At 41.7% G+C, this 23973-nt stretch overlaps 1 protein-coding gene across 3 annotated transcripts in view; it reads right to left on the bottom strand.

The window, feature by feature from the left end:
- Window positions 1-23973, bottom strand: part of ATP8A2 (ATPase phospholipid transporting 8A2) — a 2139258-nt gene that overhangs the window by 1253113 nt on the left and 862172 nt on the right. For all 3 annotated transcript variants that reach the window (XR_014967690.1, XM_085621612.1, XM_085621613.1), the window contains exons 21-22: window positions 15865-15949; window positions 7648-7787 (exon numbers count right to left, since the gene is read on the bottom strand). Coding sequence is in view for 2 of the 3 variants with exons in the window: in XM_085621612.1 (XP_085477738.1) it covers window positions 7648-7787; window positions 15865-15949 (225 nt within the window). In the remaining variant the exon portion in view is untranslated. The remainder of the gene's footprint in view (window positions 1-7647; window positions 7788-15864; window positions 15950-23973) is intronic.

Consider the following 23973-nt stretch of genomic DNA (forward strand, 5'->3'; position numbering starts at 1 on the left):
CGTCGGCGCGGATCCTTTTGGATCTCAGCGCCGCGTTTGACACTGTGTCTCATGCCATTCTGCTGAATCGTTTATCTAAGGCTGGAGTTACTGGCATGGCTCTTGGGTGGTTGTCCTCCTTTCTTGCTGATAGGACGTTTCAGGTGGTTGCTCCCCCTTTTGCTTCTGGTGTTTTTCCTATTGGCCAGGGGGTCCCACAGGGCTCGTCCTTGAGCCCCCTGCTCTTTAACCTTTATGTTCAGCCTCTAGCGGATGTAGCTAGGAGCAGGGGGCTAACCATGGTTTCCTATGCCGACGACAATCAGTTGGTGGTGGCTCTCTCGAGCGACCCCGAGCAGGACGCCAAATTTCAGGGCGACCTCTCGGTGATCGCCGAGTGGATGTCCGCCAACTGCCTTCAACTGAATACCAACAAGTCTGAGGTGCTGTTGGTAGGAGGGAACCATGACTGCTGGAGTGAACTGTGGTGACCCTAGAGCTTGGGTGTGGCTCCTACCCCTAAGCCAGTAGTGAAGAACTTAGGGGTTTGGATGGACAACTCACTTAGTTTCCAGATTCAGACTAAAAGGGTGGCAGGAACTTGTTTTGGTCTGTTGCGCGGGCTTAAACCTATTCTGGCCTTTTTTGATGCTTCGACCAGGCAGACTATTATTCAGGCCCTGATTCTGTCCAGGCTGGATTATGCCTGCTCGCTGTACCTGGGAGCGAATAAATCTGAAATTCAGAGGCTACAGAGAGTCCAGAATGTGGCCGTAAGATCTCTTTTGGGCTTGCGCAGAACTTGTTCAGTGACCAGTGCAATTCGCCTTCACTGGTTGCCTGTAGCCAGGCGAATTGTGTATTGCCTTCAAAATTCTGAAATTGGCATCTCCCCAAATTCTGTCTGATCTTCTTCTACCTTACATTCCTACACGATCATTTCGATCTATGGGACAATGTCTGGTAGTGATTCCCCGGGTGAGTCCGTGCGGGTGGGCGCTCTTTTCACAACAGAGCTGCCATTCTGTGAAATTCTTTGCCGGTCCGCATCCGAGGGCTTACTAACTACTTTCATTTTAGGAAAGCCATCAAGACATTTTTGTTCCCCTCTCTGTAGGCCTTCAGTGTTCTATGCGTGCGGCTCTTTTGTTGCTCAACGCCGGGACGCCTCTTAGCTGAGGCAGCTGTCGCGCTCTATAAAACCCGTTAACATAACATAACATGTTAGTCTGCTGCCAAAGAGATCCACTCGGACTGGGCCCCAAAGATTTTCTATCAGGGAAAAGACCTCTGGGTGTAACTTCCAGTCACTGAAGTCTCAGAAACCTTGAGTTCCAGTCTGTTCTTTCATTCAATACCCCTGGGATAAACTCTGCTCTGAGTGTAATTTTGTGTTGCCAGCAGAAATACCAAATTTGAGCTGCTATATTTGATAATGTCTTGGATTTGGCTCCCCCAAACCGGTTTATATAGGAGACGGCTGAGAAGCTGTCTAGACGAAGCAGGGTGTTCCAATTCTTTAATTGCTCCCTAAAACTTATTAGGGCATTCAGACCCGCTAGCATCTCCAAACAATTTATGTTAAGTGATTGTTCTTCTAATGATCATTTTCCTCCAGTTTCCATGTTTGCTAATCAGGCTCCCCAACCTCGGTTGCATGCATCTGATTCTAGGGTGAAGTCCGGCAGGTTCCCAAAGATGGCCTTCCCATTCCATACTTCGAGATTCATCTGCCACCATAGAAGATCTTCTTGGGGGTCTTTCAAAAGGGGTACTGTGTCCCCGTACCAAAGACCTTTCCTTAAACCCCAGGCCTTCAATCTCTGGAGGGCTCTCTAGTGGAGGGGGCCAGGGCAAACTGCCTGAATTGAGGAAGAAAGAAGACCCAGAATCCGAGTTAAATCCCTTAACAGGATGGAGTCTTTAATTCTTTCTTTATCTTTAAGACTTTCTTGTGTGGTAAAACTAGCTGTGACAGGATGGTATTTACTTGGAAGCCAAGAAATTCTAGCTTTTGAGAAGGGGTCATGACAGATATTTCTGTGTTTATAATAAAGCCCAGATTATCCAAGAGACTTATTGTCCAGGATAAGTGAGTTAGTACTTCTGATTTGCTCTGGGACATAATGAGAATGTCATCCAGATAAATGATGAGTCGAACTCCTCTTTCCCTCAGATAGCTTACCACAGGACGGAGTACTTTGGTATAGCACCATGGCGCTGAAGACAGGCCGAAGGTTAGACATAGGAATCGGTAAAGCGTTCCCTTGCAAAGAAAGTGGAGATACTTCTGACAGTCCCAGTCCATAGGTATGGTAAAGTAGGCATCTTTGAGATCCAACTTTACCAACCAGTCTCGTGTTTGTAAGATGTCTCTTAAAAAAGAAGGATACCTTCCATCTTGAAATGTCTGTAGTTTAAGAAGGTGTTTAACTCTTTGAGGTTTATTACTGGGCGCCAGCCTTTATCCTTCTTTTCTACAAAAAAAAATTGAGCTTATGAAACTCTTTTCTAATGTTTCTAGAGTGGGCACTTTCTCTAAAGCTCCCTTCTGTAACATTTGTGACACTTTGGAGTCTATCAACATCGCTTGTTCTCCATTCACACTCGTTTCCCTGGGAATTTTGTTTTGAACTGGTAGATGACAGAAATCTATTTTGAAACCAGATACGGTTCCCAAAACCCAAGGGTCTTGTGTTATTTTTCGCCAATTGTGGGTAAAAAAATCTTAGTCTCCCCCCTACTTTTATAGGTTTGTGTAAGGTAGTCATGCTCACCTTGATATCCTTGGTTAGAAGGTCTTGATCTTCCGCCACGGGATCTTGCGCGTCTTCCTCTTTGTGGGAATAAATTGGAGTTTTGGCGATAACCTCTGCTATAAACAGAGGGACCTCTCTGGTCTTGTGAAAAAAAGTTGGATCTGTACTTTCTGCGGCTGACGGCTGGCCCTCTCCTGTCAGCCCGTCCAAAAAGGGGGTGTGAGCTGAATACTCTTTGCATATTGGTCTGAGCCTTACTAAAGGCTGTGAAAGTTGAGACGTACTTCCCCAGTGATTTGACAAAGTCATCTCCGAAGAGAAGCCCCTTGGCATTGCCCATATCCTCCTTAGAGGACAAATCAGCCAATTTTGGGTTCCTACTTAGTAGGGCAGCTTTTCGTCTTTCTGTAATCAAGTTAGTGTTGGCATTGGCCAAAAGGTATATAGCATGCTGGGACCATCCTCTCAGAAGGTCGACGTTTATGGGAGTATTATTTCCCCTTACTTCCTCAGCCATATCCAATATGCGTGTAAGCGGGCCAAGTATGTCCAGGAGTTTATCCTGGCACTGTTTGAGACATTTCTCAATGCCTTTTCTGCGATCTTTCCCATAATTAAAAAGGAATGTAGTTAATTCGGGGTCCAGGTTAGGCATGTTACAGACCTTGTTCCCAGTAGAGGGTCTGGGTCATTCGTTTCTCATTAGATTGCGGGTTTTCTGGTCATGGCCTTTCCTGACCCATTGACTGAGATATTTGGCTACATGGTCCATAGGCCACCAATCAGTACTACGCGGGTGCCTAATTGTGGTGGAGTTGAATATCTCCCCCCCCCCCAAAGGGATCCTTGATCCCAGAGGGAGTTGAAGCTTGATCTAAATTATGATCCAGCATATCAGTAGTATCAAGAGTATCAAGAGTATCCTCTGGATCGAAAATAAACTCATCCATTTGCATATCATCATAATCAAGGTAATCCGCAGAGGAGTTATGGACATTATTTGTTTCTCTTGTGCCACGAGGGTCACTTTGTTCCATCATGCCGCTATGGACAACTCTTCTTTGAGCCCCGGAAGGGTGGCCTTTCTCTATTGTGCTGCGAGGAGCACCAATCTGTTGTAGCACGAAGGCTACCTGGGTTAAAGGCATGATTAGAGACCTGCTCTAAGTGCTTCCTCTTCTGGAAAACCTTCCCCCGTTTTAGGGGTTTGATAGATGGGGAGTCTCCATCTGAGAGGGAGAAAAAGTTCTTCTCAGTGAGACTTACCCTCTTCCTCTTAGCTAATGCGCCGTCCACCACCTCTTTAACTGACTCTGGTGAGACGCTTCTTGAACTTGATGAGTTACAGCTCGAGCGAGAGCTGTAGTCAAGGTAACGCGTCGCGTACGGAGTGCCGACATAAAGGGAGGACACCCGTCTTCCCTAGAGGAGACATTCCATGACACGACTCAGGATAATGGCTCCGGTTGTCATGCCGGTTACCAAGGATACCTGGTCAGTAGGTTGCGGGCACGTGATTCACCACCGGCTGTGTCTGTTTATTTATGAAAAATGCAAAGGGCTACTTCCGAGGGCGTGTTTCACCAAAATGTTTCGGTTCCGACCTTGGTAAACAAGCACAAAACACCAGTGTGAGACGAAAACACGGGGTGTTTTAATTTCGTCTCCGAAACACGGCATTATTTAAGGTGGCATTTTTAAAATGAAGTAAAACTTACCTGGCCCCCCTGTAAATTGGAAGGGAGTGGTGGTTAGACAGATTGAAGAGATGGATAAAACAAATTAAGAGCATTAGTAGAAGGCATCTTACATCATCATTTAAAGATATCTAAAAGTGATAAATAACTATAATCAAGGCTCATAAAACTAGAAAATATGCGCAATGCAATGTTATAGTAAACGGATCTACTATAAAACTTAAATAACGAGAGAAGTGAAGCTGACATACTTATCTTGCAATGGGCAGCTAATAAAAGAGGAGGATGAAGCAGTGCATAGTATACTTATTATGCTCGTTTAAACATTCTATTACATTGTGATGTATTCAATGTTCTTTAACCGCATCGCTGCTCATGACGGAACCACTCCGTCATGAGCCACGGGCGCCGTGTGCTCATGACGGAGTGGTTCCGTCATGCTGCGGCCGTTGGCGGCCGCTCCGCCCACGCGGCGCTGATTCCCCGCCTGTGCGGGCGAATAGCGCGAGTGGGCGGAGTCGTGACGGAACCACTCCGTCATGAGCACAGCGCGCCCGTGGCTCTTGACGGAGTGGTTCCGTCACGAGCATGGCGGCGCCGCGCTGCCCCCAAACCCCCCCAGCGCCGCGGCAAAATTCGTGCCGCGGCGAAGGGGTTAAAGGGCTGCATGTTGGGCAGCAAATAAAAGTTTATGCATAATGTTAGCTTCGGGTCTTGTAATGAAATTTCAAACTTCACAGGCAGAAATCAGTACTGCCTGCTTCACTTTTTTGATAGAAGTCTTACAAAGTATAATACTAGGTAAGTGCTAATGGCAAGAGCCAAAAATGCACCCCTTAGTGTCCATTTTCGCACCATATCCTGATGCTATATTTTTGAAACTATGTCTGAACCCCATCAGAAATTGTGCAGTGCTTTTGAATGGGTTGTGTTGTATATCATGATATTTTCATGTAGAAAGATTTTTTTAATTGGGTTGCATTTGTTCTTATGTGCGCTATACAATTCTTAGTTAATATAGGTCACTGTCTAATGCTGTGAAAGGCCTTTGAGTGGAGAATATAACATCTTACTATTCCGAAGCCTGCCTAACATGTCATTGTAAAGAATCTCTATACTTCACCTATGGGTTACATTTTACATACCATTAATTATGAATAGTCATCACTTATGATTTCTTAGGTATGTTTTCTTGGTCAAATGATGATTGGCATCCATGCAGGAGGTTCACAGCTTTGGGCTGGTGGTATAGGTAGACCACAGATTTATGTGGGAGGTATGTCTTTTATTTGATATGTCAATCGTTTCTGATTTTAGTTGGTGATGTGGTTCACAAAAGGTTTTGGGGTGCTTCAAACAGTTTGTGGATCATAATTGTGGGTATGAAAGAATGCCAGGCTCTCATTTTTTTAAAAACATATTTACTTGAGCTTAAGAATAAAGGTACATCACATATTAACTCAGTCACTCCTCCCCGCCCCGTGTTCCAAGAAAAAACGATTGTCAACCACTCTAATACGGGCTCTCTGGTTATGCCCATACTATCGAGAACGTGACATCAAATACAGGTAGGTAATGTAACAGAAAATACAATCAAACCAAAGAACACTAAACAGCCCTGCAAGAGAAAGTGTTGCGTTGTTGTATCAATCAAAGGAATCGGACTGGGTGAGTGCTAGTGGTGTATCAGTCTTCATCAGTTCGCCCACGGCAGCCAGGGACGGAGGTCCCGGTAATCATGGGCAGTTCATGTCTTATGTCGCGGATATCCCGTCCAGTTATGTGCGCTAATGGCGAGTCCTCTTCAGCCTCCCAGGTACAGTATCTGCCCCTGCTTCCCAAATACGGTAGGTCAGCTAGAATCACATTCCAGACTTATACCCAGCTCGGGGGTTGCAGACCCCTATTACCTTCCCATTGCAGTGCAGTTTCCTCGCAGCTAACCCATTCGCGGAGTTCGACAGCCAGTTCAGTAGATTAGGACAATTTCCATCAGTTTGTCCCAGTAGGGAGTGGAATGCTAGTCTCTTACACATGGTGATTGTGTTTGACCCAAATCCCATTCACACCTAAAGATCACAGTTTGTGTTGATTTAATGGTTCTTGACAGTTACTCATTTGCCAGAAAGTCCTAGCCGCTTTCTCTGGGGTGTGAAATTGCTCCTTTTTAAGCTTGATGATGCAGGAATAGAGGGAGTCGCACCTTCAATTTCCTTGTAGTTAAATGGTATACGCCTGGTGATGCAATCAACTATATCTGTGTGCTGACATTCACATCGTTTTTATGTTCATTCACAGAATCTTCCACAGTAGACATCAAGATATATTTCAGTATACAGCTTGTGTTCTAGTTACAGGTTGCAAAAGCTTGTATTTTCTGTTGGTCTCCACCTGTTTTACTTACTGATTGAAAGTTCTATTAGCATTAGTACTTTGTGAGTGAACAATAAATTACGAGGTTTGAAGTTTGTAAAAAACATATCCAAAATAACAACTAATAACTCATTTCTTAACTATTATGGCTGGATGAGCCGTATTCATTGTGGACGAAAAACAGCAGAGTTTTTCAGTCAGTAAGTCACAATACTGAGAGCTTTAATGAAAATATTTGTGAGCAGCAAATAGAAAACAGATGCATTGTCCTTTTAACAGCAAAATATAACCATCTGAGACCAGTAGTACTAGATTTTGGGAAGCACTGGTAGGCATCTGCTTAGGCTGTAGGCATTAGTAGCTAGATAATGTCTGCTGTTACTACCTCAAGAAGTAACATGTAAACCTACTTCCATCCACGCAAAAAGCACAACCTGCTCCTTCTGCACCACTTTTTCTATATGATGTTAATAACTTGAACTTTGTTCTTGATATACTAGCTTTCTGTTGATTTTTGCATTTGGCCTTAAATGTGCAATATTTCTGCTTTGTATATGTTCTATTACCGTTAATGGTATATTTCTGCTGCAGCAAGAAGCTGGCCGCTGGAAATTGTGTCCATGTTATAAGAAATAAATAATGCATACAATGCAAAACAGTTTTGATATTTGAACAAAAAAGATAAGATTCTATTATGTGAGTAAATGGACTATGGTGATCTACAAGATCATACCATATGAAATAGATGAAATATAATTCAATCCCAAATACACAATGCCTGAAAAGTAAGAGTCTACTGTGACCTGGATAATCTGACTACTCAGACAGCCCAATGTTACCTTTTCAATGGATTCATAGCATTCCTCCAGCTTTTCATTCCTGTCTTTGAGAACAGTGCTTGCTTCGTGGTACAGCTTCAACCATTCTTCATAAGTAGCTTCCGACAGATCTGTGTATGCGATACAAAGGGTCCTTAAACCTGCGGAGAAGCATAGTTCAAAGTGTATTTATTCAATAATTGTTGAGGGATTGACTCCGCAATGGTTATAAAGCAATCAGGCTCTACTATACCTTTGCAGCTAGAAAATGTTCAAGTCTCAAATGCACTAGCATCAACATTTAAGTGGGATACAACATCTTTTCAAATGTACCTAAATACAGATATTCAATGATAGCGAAGATGGTTAAGAGAGTGAACACTCGCTCCTGAGATTGCTCCTTTAAGGAAAACTCGGGTCTTCTCCTAGGTCAGTAGGTAAATTGGGCACCATCAACTTAGTTAAGTTACATCTGTTATTGTTCTCAGAAACGTTAAGAAGTGGCACATAAAAACAAGTTATTAGTTTTACATCTATAGTTACACTATATTTACACACACACATGTGTATATATATATATATATATTTTAATCGGTAATAATAAAGATCTATGTATCTTGTAATCAATAACAGTTTTAATTAATCATAAAAAAGACAAAGTTAGTGTTATTGGTATTACTCCCAACTCGACATTCTTCATCGAATTTTCAGTGGGAATATTCCTCATGGTATAATTATTCTCAATCGAAAGAAGCCAACTCACATGAGGGAGTTAAATATATGTGTAGAAGAAGAAATAATGCCCTAATTAATCGTAAAACATCTTAATTGTTGAGAAGTTTTCCCTATCAAAAGCTAAGTTTTTGTAAAGATTTCTACAAACTTGTCTTGTGGTGGCAGGATGGTATTCACCAGTCAGGAACCCACCAGCAGTTGGTTTGGTTCAGGGGCTCTCTCTAGAAGGGACCCCTGCATGGAATAATAAATCTGACACTGGAATTAGTGCAGGTTTATTATTCCGAGATGTTTGATACCAAACATCCCAGGATTCAGTCAAGTCATTATGGTGCTAGGAAACTCGTAATGACCAGTTTCTAGAAAATATACTCAGGATCGCTTTACTGGGTATTTATAATATTTATAATATTTAAGAATGGCCTTTGATATTATAGGGACCTGTCTGTTCATGCAGATAGGTCCTCACATGAGGAATAGGGCACCCTGCCTTAAGGGTGACTTACCTTTGCCTCATGCAGTGCTGGGCAGGCCTGGCACACAGATGTGTGCCATGTCGACTTTTCACTTTTAGCATCACCACAACACACAGGATACATTGACAGTGATGCCTGTTTGTAGTGAGAGGTCTCTGAGGGTGGCATAATACATTCTGCAGCCCTCAGTGGCCTTTCCCTGGGTACCATACACTTGGTACGATAGGTACCCCTTACAAGGGACTTGCAGTTAGTCCACAGTTGTGCCAGTTGTGGAAACGATGGAACTAGTTATGGAAAGTACACACACCCTGGGAACCTGATTGGCAGGAATCCAGGTCACACTCAGTCAAATTGCATTAGGTAACTTGCAAAAAGTTAGTGGGCAACCATGCAGAAAGTGCACTTTCCTACACATGGTGAGTCATTATTCAGGGACCGTAGTGTGTCAGATGGTCATTACCTGCCATAAGTTCTCTTTTAGCCATAAAAAATAAAATTTTAGGCATGCCTCATTTTAAAACAGTGCTTGTCCTTGTTACTCAAATTTGGTAGTGAGCCTGTCTCAAACTTCTCATCAAAAGATAAAGGAGCAAAGGCATTGGGATAACTAAGGGTTGGGTGTGCTATTACATCTCAAAGTAGCCTCAATTTACGACCGGTATTTGTATTAATATTCATGAGGTAGGTCGCAAAATTCGATTGGACACAATCACAGGGATAATGTTCTGCAAGGGTCAGCAGACCACCACAACTCTGATTGCGTTCCAAATGAAGATTATTATTATTATTTTTTTTTTAATAAATCTTCCCATTTTCCTTGAAGTAAACGGAGCTGAACTCAAATCAATTGGTCTTTTGAAAGGGACACTCCCAATATGCCCTTCCAAGTACTGAATCGATATGGAGTCCAAACCCATTTTAAAAGCTGTTAAAAAATGACTGATTCCTAAAATGGGTTTAGTAAATGGCAAAAAACATTCCTGCGGGTGTACACAGCTATTTGAACTGTTAACGACCATAAAAACGTTTATACAACTTGCTTCATATCTGCACAAGATCAGACAGTTTGGTGAAGCTGAAGAACCAAAACTACAATTGTTACTTGTTCCCAGGATATTGGCTTTCCTACTACATTTTGATGAGTGAACTAAAAGACTGGGTTCAGTCTTCAAATACATAGGGAGTCATTATTATAGCGGGTGGATCGCCACCGCGCGTATGGCGGTGGCGATCCACCCGCCAAAATCTCCCGCCCGCATTTCTTTTCCCCCCCTCCACATTAGAATGGTGGGGGGGACCCCGGCGGACGGAAAGACCGTCCGCCGGTTTTCCGCCAGTAGGCAATTCGCCCGATTGCCTACCGGGCGGAAAAGCCCAGTAATATGGTGGCGGTGCCTTGCAGGCACCGCCATCCATATTATTATCGTGGCAGAGATTGGCCTTTCCATGGCGAAGACTCCGCCATGGAAAGGCATGCCGTTTGGTCTTTGGGGGCCCGTTGCGGGCCCCCAGGGTGTTCGGGAGTGTGGGGGGTGCACATGGGGAGTTCCTATGGTACCCCCCTGCATTTGCATGCACAAGGTGGCATGCAAATGCACAACATGCATTTCTGACATTGCAGAGGGTGCTGCTGAAAGCACTGCCCGCCGCAATGTCAGGAATGCGGGATGCGCCCGCCAGTATGGCGGGGGCATCGTAATGCAGGACCACCGCATACATAGCGGGCGGTCCCATTTCCCGGCCCTATGCCTCCGCCCGCCATACTAATGAGCCCCCTAATATCCAATGAGCATGTTTTGGGTTCCAATCCAGTTTTATTATCACACACTTCTACAACCTCTAAGCCTAATTCAAAATTTGTCCAATCTTGTAAAGATAACCTAGACAGAAAAAGAATGTCTAAGATTACACAACTTAGTCCCATTCAGAGACCAGGTTTTTAAACCATTCCCCCTGGTTCCACTGTTTCCAAAATACGCACTAGATTACTGATGTGGGTGTGTTCCTAATTGCGAGATCCAAAGAAGGCTGTCCCCAGGGGTACGACACTGTTGGTGGCCAAACCCAAATTCCAATGCAGCGTTTATTATCGGCATATTTAGTTAAAGTAGTAAAGGTGTGGTTAGATGTAAAAAAAAAAATACACTTTCTAGACCCTTCCCTCTTCTATCCCTCCACTATCCTTTTCAATTCAAATAACAGACTAATATGTTCACCGCTCAAAATAATTTCATATTTCCCTGAACTAATTCACCATTGATTTATTTTGGTTCCTGAGCAGCGTGCTACTCGCCTAAAAGCACTTCAACACCTCATCAGGGGTAGCAAGCGCTATATAAATGCAAACCATTTCCCTCTTCTCTCTCTCCACTATCCTTCTCAATCCAAATAGCAGACTAACATATCCACTGCTCAAATTAATTTCATATTTCATTATACTAATTAACCACTAATTCTTTATGGGTTCCGGAGTAGCGTGCTACTCGCTGAAAAATCTCTTTGACGCCTCGTCAGGGGTAGTAAGCATTATATAAATGCAATTACAATACAATACAATACATAGGTGCAAACCAAAACTCAGTTTATTTTCGGAAAGACACCACTGTACATTATATGCAATTTTTTGCTTGAAGATGAAGATGGTAATGTTAACCAGACTTTGTGATTTTCTTTTGACCCGTGCCAACAACTGTAACACATTATGAAACGTGTGTTGTTTTGGAAACAGTTAAACAAATCTGTATAAACAACAAATTTATTCGGTAGAAGACACCAATGAAAGTTTTACATTTATAAATTTGCATTTGCTAACAAAGATAGTCGAATAAATTAAAGCACAGCTATTGTATTAAGAGGTAAAAGTGTCCTTTTCATAGAATCCGTATCTGCATGTATATATCAGGTGCAAATAGTTAAGCAACATAGTGAGAATATGAATAGATGGCTACAATTTTTAAAATGTAAAAACAACTATTAGCTCCAAAAACCCCAGTTATTTCTGTAAATGGACCCAATTTAAGCTTTTCATTGCTAGAATCAATGTCTTCCGACTAAAGAAGATTTATTCAAAACCAGGATAGAATCAGGCATTTGAAAGTCTTGAGAGTAACTTATTTACACAGCACTTAATTTGTGCAGGCGGGTGTAGGTTTACGTACTCGCACTGGACATATTTTTCTTCATCAGAATCACACAATATAGACTACAGAGACGAAATATCGAGATCCGGAATATCGACATCCTATCTACATTATGGTAAGTATAAAAATATCGGAAAAAAATATCAATGCCAAAAATATCGTTGTTAAAAATATCGTTTAAGTATAAAAAATAATGTAAAATAAAGTAAATATATATAATTAAAATAAACATAGTTAATAATTTTTTTAATGTTTAAAAATTATAAATAATATATATGTCAAAATAAATTAAACATACACATAATATATATACTTACTAATAATTTTTAATAATTATTTTAATAACAAGTTTTTTTACATATATATTATAAATACATCTATACACATTAAACAATAATATAAATAAAAATTAAATAAATATAACAAATTAAAAAACTTTTTTTACTCGTTTTAATATTAATTATATACTACATTAATAAAAATATTATAAAAAAATTAGATAGCAGAGGTAATAAAATTACTATTCCAACTCAAAACAGTGCAAGACTAAGGAAAATGTTGGATAGCGTATGAATAAAAATTACTATTCCCACCCCAGTGAGTGAGACATTAGGGAAAGTGTTGGATAGTGCAGGGGTAAAAATTACTATTCCCACTCCAGTGGGTGCAACAGTAGGGAAAGTGTTGGATAGCGTAGGGGTAAAAATTACTATTCCCACTCCAGGGAGTGCAACAGTACGGAAAGTCTTGGATAGCTTAGGGTTTAAAATTACTATTTCAACTTCAGGGAGTGCAACAGTAGGGAAAGTGTTGGATAGCATAGTGGCTAAATTAACATGCTAATTAAATACTTTTTGTAGAATAAATAACATATTAAAATTAATTAACTGAGAAATTAATAATAAATACCAATAAAATTACAAATGAGTTAAATAAAATTAAATGACTTCCCACCCTATTCTCCCATAAACACACAACCCACTACACATAAAAAAAGAACACAATTAATGTAATTTGCCATTAATCTATTAATAAAAATGAATTACCAATTAATAAATTAATTGACAATTAAAAAGAATAATAAAATTATAATTAATACATTTATAATTTATTCAACTAATAAAAATTAACTACCAATTAATTAACAATAAATTATTTATCAATAACAAAATTAACAAATATTAATTTTATAATTATTAAATTACTTCCCACCCTATTCCCCTATAAACCCACAACCCGCTACACATAAAAATTAACATAATTAATTTCAATCAATAAAAATTAATTAGCAATTATTAATTAATAAATTAACAATAACAATAAATAAAATGATATGTTATTTATAATATAATGATAAATCAATCAATTATTAACGCGTACCCCTACATCACCACTACAATGGTGGTACAGGCCGTACCCACGCCCTCAGAGCGTGGGTTTGGCCCGTACCACGCGTACCCCTACATCACCACTACAATGGTGGTACGGCCGTACCCACGCTTTGACGGCGTGGTTACAGGCTGTACCACCATTGTAGTGGTGACGGGTACGCGTACGCAGGGATTGGTGGACACGCCCCCCGAAGTGACCAGACCCTGGAGGTAATGTATGGCCAGTATATGGTATTTAAAAAATTTGGTAGAGGTTATTTTTCCTGCCCCTCGCCCCCCCTTTGCCCCTGGGTGTTGTGCTGACCTTCTGCGGCATGCGCGGCGGTTTCGGTGCACCAGGTCGTAGGCTAGGAGGGCCGGGATGACACGTAGGATGGGGTCCATGGCTGTCCGTCGCGTACCGCTGCTCCTTCTTCACGTCGTCCTCAATTTCCCGGAAGTTTTTGGCTGCCGTAAAAAATGATCAGTGTGGAGTGACGTAGGCACGAATCGTACTTGCTGGTCCGTAGAACGCTGCCTGACTCCGTCCGGACGTCACGTACGCACTGTCCCGGATCGGAATTGTGGGTATTTTTTCGTCGCACGTAGTTTTTTACGATTCGTACGGAAATGGTATTTCTGTACGAATCGTACTTGCTGGTTTGTAAGGAGGATTTCCCGGGTACGAGTCGTACGGAGAATACGCTCCGTACGACCATTCGTACCCGGGTTTTACAGGATCGGAATCGGCACCCAAGTGTCTGAAATGTGAGCATTATGTTTGGTGCAGGGATAGGTCAGTTGACTTCCTGCCACTAATAGTGGAAATATCTATAGCTCTGTAATTCTAGAGAACATAGGGGGAAGTCTATTTCTTTTCACATTCATACTTCTAAAATCACATGGCGATAAAGTGCGAGAATATTTGTGCCAGCGCTTCTTCCTGTTAATGCCGTGTGAGTGTAAGCTTCCTGACATCATAGTATCGGGGAAGGGCACAAATGCAGCAAGTCCAATGTTGCTTTTGGAACACACCCGTATCCATGTTGTAGAAGTGAGATGTTCGCATATGCTCCTCGTAGTAAAACTAGCATCTCACCAGAGGGGTCAACTGCACCATGACATAGATAGGGGGCAGTGAAAATATAATGGCTTTAAAAAAATTTATAAGCAGCATGTTCTGAGCCTGGATACCGAAGCGACAAGGTAATGAAAACTGATTGATGCAAAAATACAAAACTTGGCATGGTCACAGCACCCATCTAGAGATGAGGGCACTAGCAAATGTCACACTTGTGATACTAGACCAGAACTGGTCGGTCTACCAGTGAGCAAAGGTGTAGGGTGGAGACAATTAGAACTCTCTTGGGCAGGTAAACTTCCTTCTCCTCCCTGTTCACAATGACCTCTTTTTCATAACTTTGGCTTAGGATTTGCCAGTTTGGAAGACTGCTAGAGCTCCCTCTTGGAACACTTAGGTCCTCTTCCCTCCCTCCCTCCTGGCTGGGCGCTGTGCTTGCATCTATTTGTTTGTATTGGATTCCTTTCCCTTTGCGGGTGGGTTTAGCATTTAACGGACAGTAATAGGCCTCCCTTCTGTTGATCTGCTTAGTACATTTTGGAATATTCGATACCTGGGGTAGGGTATGTATGTTAATGTTGATTTATACAACTTTGCTGCGACAGTCCTTTAATTGCTTTGTTCTGCCTTCCCTATGTTTTGAGAACAGTCATACTATATGACTATACTATGAGGTATTCTGCTTTAGGTTTCCATGTTTGAGTTCCTCTACCTTTATTATTACTGTGTAGGTACAGCACCCCTCCATCCGTTACACGTGGCCCAGTCAAATACATTGACTATAAAACTAGTACCTGGATTATGTCGATCCATTTCTCGGTGCTAATGGGAAAACTTGTTTAGTTCAGTTGTCTGTGATGCTGAGTTTAGGGCCACTGTCCTTCTTACGCAAATTGCCTTAAATGGTTTCCTTTATATGGTAAACCTATATTAGCCATATTAGATATTGCCGATATCTTATCTAAATATGATTGGTTCTAGAAGATGTCCTGTACATTCAGTGCTTCATGATGGCACGAAGCGTTATGACAAATACTTGCCTCTCGCTCAGTGATTCCTTTGCCTGAGTTTTCAACTATGGTTCATCATGAATGCGACTCTGCACAATAGCTCACATAATCTTCCCCACGGCCCCAGTGCCTTGAAACCTTAAGGGGTGATATTTTCGCGCTTTAACAAGTAGGGATGATGATTCTCTTGCCCAGCAGCACACAATGAGACTTCTCCCTACAACTTGCACTTAATAACAGATGCTTCATCTCAAATGATACTACACATTACTAGTTGGTAGATAAGAGATGTTTTGCCTGAACTTGCAGGTTATCTTAAACGATTTAAGCCAAAACTGAGCAATGTACATCATTTAAACAAAATATTTTTTCTAAATAACCCACATTTTGACAAACACTTCGAGATCAAAAATTGTGACGTACCTTCAGTGGCAAATTGTTCAAGATGGCTTAGGGTTGGAGCCATGTACTGAGAGTCCTTGGAGAGTCTCTCGAATATCACGTTATCCTGAAAACAGAAAATAGAATTTCATGACAAAACAACACCTCTTGAACTGAAGACCTACTTGATTAAAAACAATTTGGGACATCTAGAATTAAGGTGATCACCACCAACACCCAGGCCTGATTATAATATCCTTTACGTGTAAAGGATCTTCAGGAACAAACTCCGATACAGCTCAGTCTAAAACTAAAATGTCTCAATACAAAATGCCCAATTCTCCACACTGTCATACTGCAACCAGTAAATACCAATACATCGGAGTGCAGTATGTACCACGTGCGGTATTACTACGTCACTCCAATTTTCACAGCTCAGACTGGGGGATAATGTGGTAATACTTCATATTTTCACCTATTTTGAGCTGTGTAAAATTAGAGGATGCATATTAGCCTACACAAATTCTGTCAGGTTTTAAGGGGAGGAAATGGTTCTGGCAAATTTACACAAGTTCAGTAATTACAAGAGGTTGGGATTCTGATTCAGGCATAAACCCCTTATTCCTTACTTATGCCAGACTCAGGATTTGTGGGGTATTGCAAAGATACTCTAAGTATTCTATGATTCAAGACCTGGTTCATGAGAATTGTCTCATTTAGCACAAAGGTAGTGGCCTGTGATGAGCTCCTGGAAAACCCCATTCCATGGCTTACAGAGTAGGAATATTGGAAGGCTGGAGTTATGATTAAGTAATGCTTAAAGACTCACTTTCCTCTTAGGTTATTAGTTAAAGGCAGTAAGACAGCACATGACATATCTCCGTTAGTTAATGCAGAGGTACAGCAATAGATTTGGGGACAGTGGGCATGCTGGGAGGAGGAACTGCAGCAACAGATGAAAGTTTGGAGGGAAACAAAACCTATGGAAAGTGGGGTTGCCGCTGACAGAGGACCGTGTAGCCGCCTCGCCTTCTTTACAATTCCAGTATGGATGAAAGTAACGCAAGTCTGGGGCATGGACGATCTCTGAAGGATGATTTGATGCAGGGCAGAAACAGGTGAATACAAACTTAACTCTCCAATTCTTAGTACTGCAAACAGTGAGTACTCTTCCTTTCCATAACCTGAATTCATATGGAAACCCAGAATATCTTCTCCACCAGGAAACCCAAATCATGGACCTTTCTAAAAAAGCCATTGCTAGCCTGAATGTCATGGAAAATTGTAATCTAGAAAGGATGTGGGAAGAGGGCAGAGTATTTCATAGCTATTACTCTACTTGAGGAAGAAATGTAAAGGGAATGGACTTAGACAACACGCTTAAACCATTAAGATGTCCCACTGAAAGAACTTTACTTGCAAAAGGAGTACAGTAATTGAGTGGCTACTCTGGAAGCTTCGATAGACGCTCTAACATTAGACCATAAAGAGTGACGTAAATGTATGGAGATAAATGAATAGGTTGTCTCCTTGAAGTCTTCTCTTTAGAGATTTGAAGAGTTTTAGAAATGAGATTACTAATATTAAATACTGTACAACAGCCTATATAGTACAGATAAACCCTTAGGTTAAGAGGCTGCAAAATAACTGGAGTCCAAATACCACACAAGTTCTAGGCAAGTCATATAAAAGTGTAGTGGTGGATAACAAACACTACATCAGGTCACTGGGACACAAAATGAACGGAGATTGGTGAATGACACAACAATGTCCAGCACTACTGCCTGAGATGCCATTCTAACAGTGATCTATGCATAGGATATGCCTTGAGAAAGCTTCAAATATTACTATTGATCCTCTGAGCAATCCTTCATGGAACAAGAGAAGAGGAGTGCCAGGCAGCATTCTTCTCAACATCATGTGGTTTGTTACCTAGATTATAAAACAGCAAGGCCCATAGGGCAATTACGACAGAGGTGTAGAATGAGGATTGTTATGTTGAAGGTACCCTGGGGATATGAGTGCATGTTATCCAATGCTGAACAGAATGAGGTACTTTATACTTGTAGTACTTTGTACTATGCGTACAAGAGGTGCTTGCAACAATAGTTTGCAGACCGCTTTTATATTTTTAGCTGTTCCTTCATTATGTGTGTGAGATTTCCCTGTGCCCCTGCCCTTTCCTAACCAGTTTATCTGTTTTCTTTTCATCGTTTTGCTGGCTCTCCAGTCTTCTTTTGCAGAGAGAGATAAGTTTCATACGGTCATTTTCCACTCTTTCGCCTGTGTCACACGGAGGCACCATTTTTGTGAGTGTGCGCGCCTGTGATTTTCAGGTCTGTGAAGTGCAGACTGTCCCCACCCTATTGAGGGATAGCTGCCATGAGGACACGCCATTGGTATGCCAAAGGCACGCTAAAGGCAAGCCCAACTGCGCCATCCGTGCCCACAATACTGTCTAGATTAAAGTCCATCTCCATGAGAAGGTACGTAGAGATTTTATTTTATCTCCCCTTAGTAAAATTGAGCCAGTTTGCCTAAAGTCATTACCTAACTCTATCGACTTTTTAAACCCAACTTCACAGACCCTCCTGTCCTCTCTGTTCACATTACTCAGAAACCCTCGTATTCGCTTGTATACGCTGCCAGCGAGAACACGGTGTTCTTCTTAATGTCCACTCTGTGGTAGAACATGCAGTTCAGAAGAGAAGCCTTAGACACTCCCTTCATCAAGGAAACTTGGCGTAAGGTGGATTCTGCCTCCGACCTTGCACAGGCCTCCTGGTTGCTATTCTAAATTGGCAAACCAGACAACTCGTCCTGGAGGAGCTATTTTAGTCATTCATAAAACAGATGTTTCAATTTCCCTTGTGGTCCATCAACAAGCTTTTCGACACTGGCCATCTGTTTCTTACCATCAGTTTGAATCTCAATCACTCTATTGAAAGTTTACTTCTGTACAGACGCCCGAGTCCTGTGATGATTTTCAGCTTATCCCTACCAGAGTTTATACCCCAGGCTAACAACAACCTTACCCTGCTCGGAGATTTCAATCTTCAAGATGCTAATGTGTTGGACAAGGCTACTACTGAGTTGTCAAATATCTGTTCACAAGTACAGGGATCTACTCACTCAGTCGGCTATACACTCGACCACATCTACACCAGTCGTAATTTAGTTGATATCGTTTCATTAGTAGAACTGACATGGATCGACCACAAAGCCCTCCTTTTTCATCTATCAGAAATGTTGAACAATTAAAGGCAAATCTTGTTTCCAAAGTTTCATATCGCCCTTGGTCCATTTGGACAGTTCAAAATTAGCTACTCTTTTGGAACATACATTGTCTGGCCTGTATGATGACACTGATGTTTATGTATAATTTCAATAACTGCGTTCTTGTCGCCCACCGTGTCACAGCATCCCTCCTATGGTACAGCTAGTGATGTGACACTGGAAAAAAGGAAATGTAAAAAATAGAACAGTCCTGGGGGCTTTCCTACAATATTGCATCTATAACCAAGAACTTAAGACTGACAAAACCGTTTTATGAAATGCACGGACAGGATACTATCACAATTGCATTCTTGCTTCCAAAAACTGTACTAAAGAGATGTTTGCAATCTAGAATTCTTTAGCAGATCCTGATGTTATTATCCCCTCCATCATTCCCGCACAAAAATAATGATCCTGCCTCGCAGACTGCTTTCATGACAAGATACAACACCTGCTGACTTCCTTTTACCCCTATCTAACCAGGTACATTTTGTCATATTATCTCCTGCTGCCCTCCACCGAATGTCACTGTCATCACGGTCAGAGTTTACACCTGTAAAACAAAGTTATTCTTTTCCTTCGTAACTCTGTTCCGGTTCCCCTCTGGATTCCTGTCCTGTAAGATTTTTAAAAACCATTGCTCCTGCAGTAGCATCACTCATAATGTCCATTTGTAATACCTCATTGCCTTCTGGCAAGGGTTCTGTTTCCTGCAAAACAGCACTTGTCCTTTCGCTCTTTAAGAAACCCTCCTAAGACACATTGGCTCTTGTCAATTATCACCCTATTTCCCTTCTTCCGGTGTTCCCTAAAATTATGGAGAGCTTTGTTAACACACAACCGTCATGTTATTTGGAGAGCGTGCTTTCCTCAATACCTATCAATCAAGTTTTCACCTTTACCTCAATACTGGAACCATGTTAACGGCACCAGCAATTACATCCTCATGATCCTTGATTTGGGGGTCTCTCATTCTTCTGGACCTCTTGGCAGCGGCCTTTGACACAATTTCACACGACATCCATCTAGAAAGATTTACTGTTGCTGGTCTTCAGGAGAATGTACTTGGGTGGTTCAAATCCTTTTTGAGCTCAAGGATGCAAGCAGTTCATATGCCACCCTATCGGGCCACCTTTAATAATATGAGCTGTAGGGTGCCACAGGGCGCCTCTTTAAGCCCTACACTTTTCAACCTGTATGTGGGGCCTTTGGCCAAACTTACCACTTATTTTGGATTTTAACTTTAGCCCTAGTTGGATGACACTCAGATCTTCCTGAACTTGAAGAGTGGGCTAGACCTCATCCAAAATCACTTTAAACAGTGCCTGGAAGCTGTTGCTGGCTGGACGAATGCCAACTTGCTGAGAGTTAACACTGATAAGACTGAGGTCCATGTGTTTGGAAACCCTTCCATCTGTTCCTATAATGCGTTTCCTTAATCCTTATGCGCTTATCCCACACCCACTTCCAAGGCATGAAATCTTTTGAGGCACACAAAACTACTTGCTTTTGCATAATAGAGGTCCTCTGGAAAATGAGGCCATCTGTGCCGAGTTCCTCTACGAAAATCCTGCTCAAGGCCTTCCTTATTAGCAGAATCAATTACTGCAACTCATTGTTTGCTGGACTTTCTACAGATCTTTTTCAAAGATTGCAAATGATTCACACGGCAGTAGCCAGACTCATTTTAGTCCTCCCTAGATTTGCCAGTATCACTTTCCATCTTACTAACCCTCACTGGCTCCTGGTCCGGAAGCATTGCATTTTCAAGGCGCTTTGTTTCTGCCATAGCTCTGCGCCTAACAGCTGCAGGACTTCCCTGTTCACCTGTTACTCTCCCACAAGACGACTGCAGCTCCCCCTCACCTTCTTATTACACCTAGGTTTCAAGGAATGCGATCAGGTAGCCGTGCCTTTCCTGTGATCGCGGCACAGGCCTGGAACAGCCTCCTACTAGCTATTTATTCTGAACCCAATGTTTTGACCTTTCACAAACTACTGAAAACTCACAAATTACAGCTGTAGGCTTTGTGGTGCCACCCCCTCTCTCTTTCCTTCAGCGCCAGCACGGCCTCGGGTATTTGCCCACTTTCTAAAATTAAAATAAAATAAAATTAGATTGTGTAAGGAGGAGCTGTTCCAAAATTGGATAATAAAGTAGGGCGCTTGAAGATATCATGAGTGAAGAGTCAGAACTAAACCTCAGTGGGCTCAGTTTTCCCTTTAAATCAAAGGTTTTCTTATATCTGAAGTGGTTCATGTTCAACAAGGAAGACGCCTCCCAGGCATTCTTGAGGGTGATAAGGAAGGACAATTCCTAGAAGGCTGCCATTCAAAATGGCGTATTATTTTGGCTGTGTGCTTGTTGTGGGCTCAACGATAAGTGTGCATATGTAAAACATGTCAGACTAAGACACAGATATTCTACAATACAAAAAAATCAATAACTTAACAAGGGTTGCATCATACAGTATGCAGTCCACAAGCACATTTAAGTAGTGAATGTTATCTAACGCCATGGATTTAACCATCTGTGCTTAGCTTTACCTCAACATTATCTTTCAGCAGCCCTGAATGTGGCATCAAGGTACAGTGAATTTGTTTCTTAACTTAGGCCTTGACTCCCAGTGAAGCGTGGAGCGTGGGAACCACTTCACAAATAAGTGAACAGAAAGCAGCACGAACTCCATTCCAGTATGAGCTTAATTTGTGTTCTTATCCCTAATCATGTATGGATTTTCTGGTCTTCCTCCTCCTACATTTTCAAAGTTGAAAAAAGTGTGACTGACTGGTATGTGCAAATTAACAAAATGTTTTGCTATTCAACTATTTTACATAAATATTTGTGTTTCCTTACCATACATCAATGACAATACTACAGATACTACTTTATTGCAACTATAGTATGTGTTTAAAAATATGTACTGATTTTTCAAAATGAACAATTGTGTTAGAATTTCTATCAACTTCCATTTTTCCACACTCATTTTAATTTTTTTATGTGAAATTTGCTTTATTTGTCATGCATTACTATTACCATGATTTTATATTATAAAATGTATATATTGTTCTGTACTCTTATGCCATGTATTACATTCGTGTGATATTTAATTTATGTAATATCTATCATGTTGGAGTGATTATTCTAGGGCACACTCTAAAATTAGAATGGCCTTCAGTGCTGTTCAAGACCGAGATTTTTCAAACTATGATCTCGAGAAATACATCGCAGATTGTAGACCAGAGGCAGCTTACTGTTTTAAAAAAAAACAAATTATACTGGATTATCAGCAATGTAATGGTTGTTCTTCTGGTATTTTTACTATGCATGGTTTTCATTTGGTGTATCAGGGATTTCACAACATCACCTGTGCCCCATCTAGGTTAGCTGGCATGCACATTGTATGTGAGTATGGTGGTTTGGAGCACAGTGTGTGTTTGTTGAGCAGCAATGGGACTATGCCTGTGGATCGGTGATGTGTTTAATGGGATTTAGGGTTCAGTGGGATGCTCAGTATGGGTCTGCCTTGGGCAAATAATTCTTTTGCAGCGGCTCAGGTGTCCTTCTCAGGCTCACTGGCAGGTACAGAAGGAGACAAAGACCTTCATTTCTTGGCTTTAGTTTTGTAGTCTTTGTCCTCTGGAGGTGATTTACATCACTCCAGTTAATCACTGAGGCAGGGCGTGCGTTTCGTGCACAATGAGCAGCAAGCATTACACAGAGTCTTCCCCATCCATGGTGTGGAAATCCTCCCAAACTCCATAACCGACCTTTCTGTTATAGAAAGACCCTGATGAGGTCAGCACAGTGGTTCATTTGTGAAATAAAAGTGCCAGGGCTCTTGTCAGGAAAAAGCTTGCACCAGCCCATTTCTCCTGTTAGTGCCGCCTAAAACAGAACCTACCACTAACCATGAAAGTGAGGAGAGGATGTGGCGTATGGGCCAGAGCTGCTGACTTCGACGATAAGGAACCAGTTTTGAGTCTGGCGTCGGCTCAACATCCTGTGATTTTGGGCAAATCACGTAATCTCCCCATGCCTACCATAAAAAAATGTGTCCTTAACTGGTGCTCATGAAAAGCACCGGTGTTGATGATTAAGTGCGAGTGCTGAGCACCGGAAACCAATGGCTCAAATTAAGCACAGAGTCCGCAGATGTTGCGACTCCACAGGCCAATGTGGGCCAGGCAGACTTTGCTTTCTATGTCTGTGCAGAGCGATCTTGCAGGCTGAGAGGAGCGGAGTCAATTAATTGCAGCCAAAAGAGTACAGAGTACATGGACAACTCGCAGGCACTATGGTAGGTCCCAGATTTCTCACATCCCTGCCATGAGCTCAAACTACGGCTCAAAGAATGACCCAGGGGCCACTTGTGGCCCTTCTGACCATCATATGCGGCCCCCTGCTAAACGAATGCACCAGGCTCGTGTTTACTTAAGAGAGCACAAGCATTCATAAAGATGTTCAGAAAAACGGGCAAGTGTTTATTTACAAGCTAACTGGAGAAAATAAAAACAAGTAATTTAGCATTCCAATGCCAATTAACTTTAAGAACACATTCAATTTTAAGACATCTGGCAACAAATGTTTGCCTCCTCAAAATTTTAAAAAAGTGTATTTCATCAACATGCAGAAGCGTTTCACTTTAGTACACCAGATTTTATCAGTGCATTGAGAACTATTTTTTGTAAGTGATAGATTAAAAAAAAATAATGTAGATCCTCACCCTGACAACAATGCCAATAGTGAATGAAGAGGCAAATCATTTGCCATGTGGACCCCTCTGGGTGGCCTGGGGTGTTATTTTACATGGACAGCATTTTAGTTTATTACATCAAGCACGAGGAAATGTTTTGTACAGTGCATATTCTGAA

Source organism: Triturus cristatus, chromosome 8 (assembly GCF_964204655.1).
Source record: "Triturus cristatus chromosome 8, aTriCri1.1, whole genome shotgun sequence".
NCBI classification, from domain to species: Eukaryota; Metazoa; Chordata; class Amphibia; order Caudata; family Salamandridae; genus Triturus; species Triturus cristatus.